This window comes from Seriola lalandi, unplaced genomic scaffold, assembly GCF_002814215.2.
Source record: "Seriola lalandi dorsalis isolate HSWRI2012SDOR001 ecotype SW California unplaced genomic scaffold, Sedor1 jcf7180002054240, whole genome shotgun sequence".
Classification (NCBI taxonomy): Eukaryota; Metazoa; Chordata; class Actinopteri; order Carangiformes; family Carangidae; genus Seriola; species Seriola lalandi.
This window is the reverse complement of record NW_019524793.1, coordinates 801213-804638: the sequence shown is the minus strand read 5'-3', so window position 1 is coordinate 804638 and position 3426 is coordinate 801213. Positions and strand designations below refer to the sequence as shown.

The 3426-nt window shown below is 38.2% G+C and overlaps 1 protein-coding gene across 1 annotated transcript; it reads right to left on the bottom strand.

Annotated features, from left to right (window-relative positions):
- Window positions 1–433: 433 nt before the first annotated feature.
- fn3krp (fructosamine 3 kinase related protein) lies at window positions 434–3334 on the bottom strand. Its single transcript, XM_023404358.2, has 6 exons — window positions 3056–3334; window positions 2646–2797; window positions 2393–2484; window positions 2134–2216; window positions 1847–1969; window positions 434–1739 (listed from the first exon to the last, which is right to left on the bottom strand). The coding sequence occupies exons 1-6, from the start codon at window positions 3194–3196 to the stop codon at window positions 1401–1403; spliced, it is 930 nt and encodes a 309-aa protein (XP_023260126.1). The 5' UTR covers window positions 3197–3334; the 3' UTR covers window positions 434–1400.
- Between the last annotated feature and the right edge of the window lie 92 nt (window positions 3335–3426).

The following is a 3426-nucleotide window of genomic DNA, read 5'->3' as shown; positions in this document are numbered from 1 at the left end:
TTCGCGCCCCGCCCCGGTACGGTAAGCGAGAAGTGCCAGTAGTGGGTCGTTGCTGTGAATAAGCAAAATTCATCGCTAGTTAAGGTCGTAAATACTATCATAATGTTTATAAACCATTAACCAAATACCATGCATGAGATATGTGTATTTTCTGGCGGACTGTTTTTGTCTATTTGTGCTTTATTTTTTATCAATTTTTATTCTTGGGATTTTTTTCCCAAGCACTTGGAATTGCCTCTGTTTGAAAGGAGCAGTATATGAATAAACTTGCCTTGCTTTGTAAATCATTGGCCTCATAGCATGGCCTGTGCCACTCTCTGTTAATTCAAGTTAAGTTAAAAAAAAGTTTGGAAAAAATACAGATGAAATTAAGCATCAAATCAAATACAAAACATCTCTAGAATCAGTGGTTGCATCAAAACCTGACAGCAAGTTCAACTTCAACTTCAACTTTATTATTATTATCCCGAAGGAAATTTGGTTTGCAGCAGGCATCATGAACACATCAAAGACATTAAATTACATTGACAATAATAAACAGTTGGTTCAACATAAATACTGCATCAAGTCAGTTGTGCAAAATATAAAAGGTGATAGGCAGGTGAGCAAGACCAGGCCTAGCCTAGAGTATATTAGTTCAGAGTATATTTTAACAAATAGTTTGATTCACTACCATTTTCAAACTGGATAGATACCAAATACAGCAGGTCAGGAAAACACTTTGGATCATCTCAGGATTTATTGTTGGTTAAACAGTGGATAGCAAATATTGCAATGATCCATTACAATACAGAAACATTTTGTTTTTGTATGTAGTGTGTTAGTCTGTATGACATCAACAGTAAGGCTACTACAACGTAGATAAAGAATACAGTATTGCATTCACTGCAAAAATCTAATGTTATTTGCACAGTACTATAATTCAATTAGGTGCTGGTCAAACAGGTAATGCATAAGAATCAGAAGGTTTTGCAGCATAACAAACAATACCAACTTAAAACTTCTTGGTATTTGTTCTTCCAACTGACAAGTGAGAATGATAAAGAAAATTATATTGACCTCACACTTGCAGAAAATGAAAAAAAATTGTTTGGTGTGTGGTAAATCCTTCCTCTTGTATATAGGAATGCATGTTGTGGTTTATGTTTGATTGCAGATAACCAAAAGGTATAGATTCTGCTTTTCTATAATTTTGAAAGCGAGTTGGTATAGGTGTAGCAGTCATGGCAGAATTAATTTTGGATGTGGATTCTGTATTTAATACACAGTATAGCAGACATTGCAATGTTAAAGTGTTATTCAACAATTAGCCACACTAGTTTTGGTCAGATTAGCATCCATCAAATACTTGATTTGCGTTTAAGACTTGTGAAGCTTTCTACAAGTGACTGGGAGTGCAGTTATTTCAGTAGGTTCTTCATAATGCTTATTGAGGAGCCTCTGTAGCCACCACCAAAGTGATTCCAGTGATTCAGATAGTGGAAAAGTTGGTAAAGCTGGTTTCTCTTTTCAAAGCCTGGAGCTTTAGGAATCTTTTCATGGTAAGCAGAGTAAAAAGAGCTGTTGAAGCCACCAAACATCCCTGCAATACCCAGCTCAAACTCTGAATGGCCATAGAAGGAAGCAGGGTCAAAGATGACTGGCCCTTCTGCACACTGTGCCACGTTGCCTCCCCATAAATCTCCATGGAGGAGAGCAGGGACAATTTCCACATCTGTGAAAAACTGTGGGATCTTCAGCTGTAAATGAGAGACAAAATATGTAAGTTGCACTGTCAGGTTATTTATACAATCATAAAGACGTGTGTGAAGTTTTGTTTCTGATGGGGGGCAAAGGCAGGGTGCACCTGTAGCTTGGCCCATAGATCTCTGGCCTCCCTGTCTCCATTAGATTTCTCCACCATGTTAAGCTGATGCTGCAGCCTCTGCTGGGAGTAAAATGTCACCCAGTCATCCTGCCACTCATTTTTCTGGAGAGAAAAAAGGAAGTCTGCAGTGATACTGTTAAGGATGAATGTAAGAGACTTGAGACCATATATATGCACTTCATATGTACTACATATTAGAGACTGAAATACAGTCCAATCTCACTTAGTATACAGATACAATGATTTATTTTTATTTTTATTTTTACCTGTGGTAGATATCCACAGCATGTTGTTACACCGAAGCCAAATTTTTCAACAACAGCCACCTCCGACTGGCCAGCTCCTTTTCCTGTGTACCATAGAAAATGTTATACAATGCTTAATCTGAATGATCAGCAATTTATACTCCCCCCATAAAATTTGAGAGTTTATTGGTATTCAATCATGCAATGGCAAGAGGATAGAGGATTTTTGTGTACATTTGTCTATATTTGCATGTACTGAAGTGTAATGAAGGTGAATTACCCACTATCTGCTGCTCTTTATTGAATTTTTCCAACTGTCTCTTGTTGTGAAGATGCAGATCAGCCAGCTGCTCTCCTAGGCGCTTTGAGTGCCTACACATTGGATTTAGAAATAAAGGATTTCATGAAAAAAAACAACAACAAATAGACCTAGACTTTAGTCTCCTATATTTTCAAATTGCCCTCCAGTCTAACTTGTGTATCATGCTAATGATATTGATACAGAACTAAACAAATTGTATGAGAGCTCTTACTTGCTAAGACCTCTCATGTCCAGATGCTCCATCACAAATACACATCCTCCTGTGTCAAGCTCAATCACCTTCACAGGCTTGGGGACTTTAACAGTTTCTGTCTTTAAAATGGCTTCTAAACTGGCCATCTCCCCATCAAACATCAATTTGGCCTGAAAAAAACAAAAATGGGATTTGGTGTCGTGAGCATGTAGTTTGCATGTTCACGAAATAAATAATAATCAGACTCTTCTCCATCTCACAATGTGTGCACAAAGTTAAGTTGCCTTCAGAGGGTGTAGCAAATCCGATTCACTGTTGTGCTTTTCCATCCAGACTAATAGCACATATAGTGATCCAGACATCAACCAACATATATGTCATTGTAATAACTTAAATGATTAATGCAAAACATAATAATTGTAAAATACCTCGCTTTTGTGGTTTATCTTCACAAACACTCTCCCAGAGTCAGTATCGTAACTCTGGCCCTCGCTGATACATCCACCTCCTGAGTAACCAGTTGACTTCAGCATGGTTGTTCCCAACTCTTTCTTTAACTTTGCTTCCATGGTTATTTCCCCAAATCAATTCTTGTAGAGATACAGCGGTGTCAGCCAATTCCAACAACGCAATGTAACTGCGAAGTCAGAGGTTTGCGGGGGGCGTTTTCGATGTTTTCTGTCGACTCGTATGGACCAGTGATTGCCCTTATTATGGCGGTGATCTTGTTTTTCTTCCGCTGTGTTCACGTGGGTGTGTCGATAACCAATCAGAAACAAGAGTGGAATGATTGATGTCT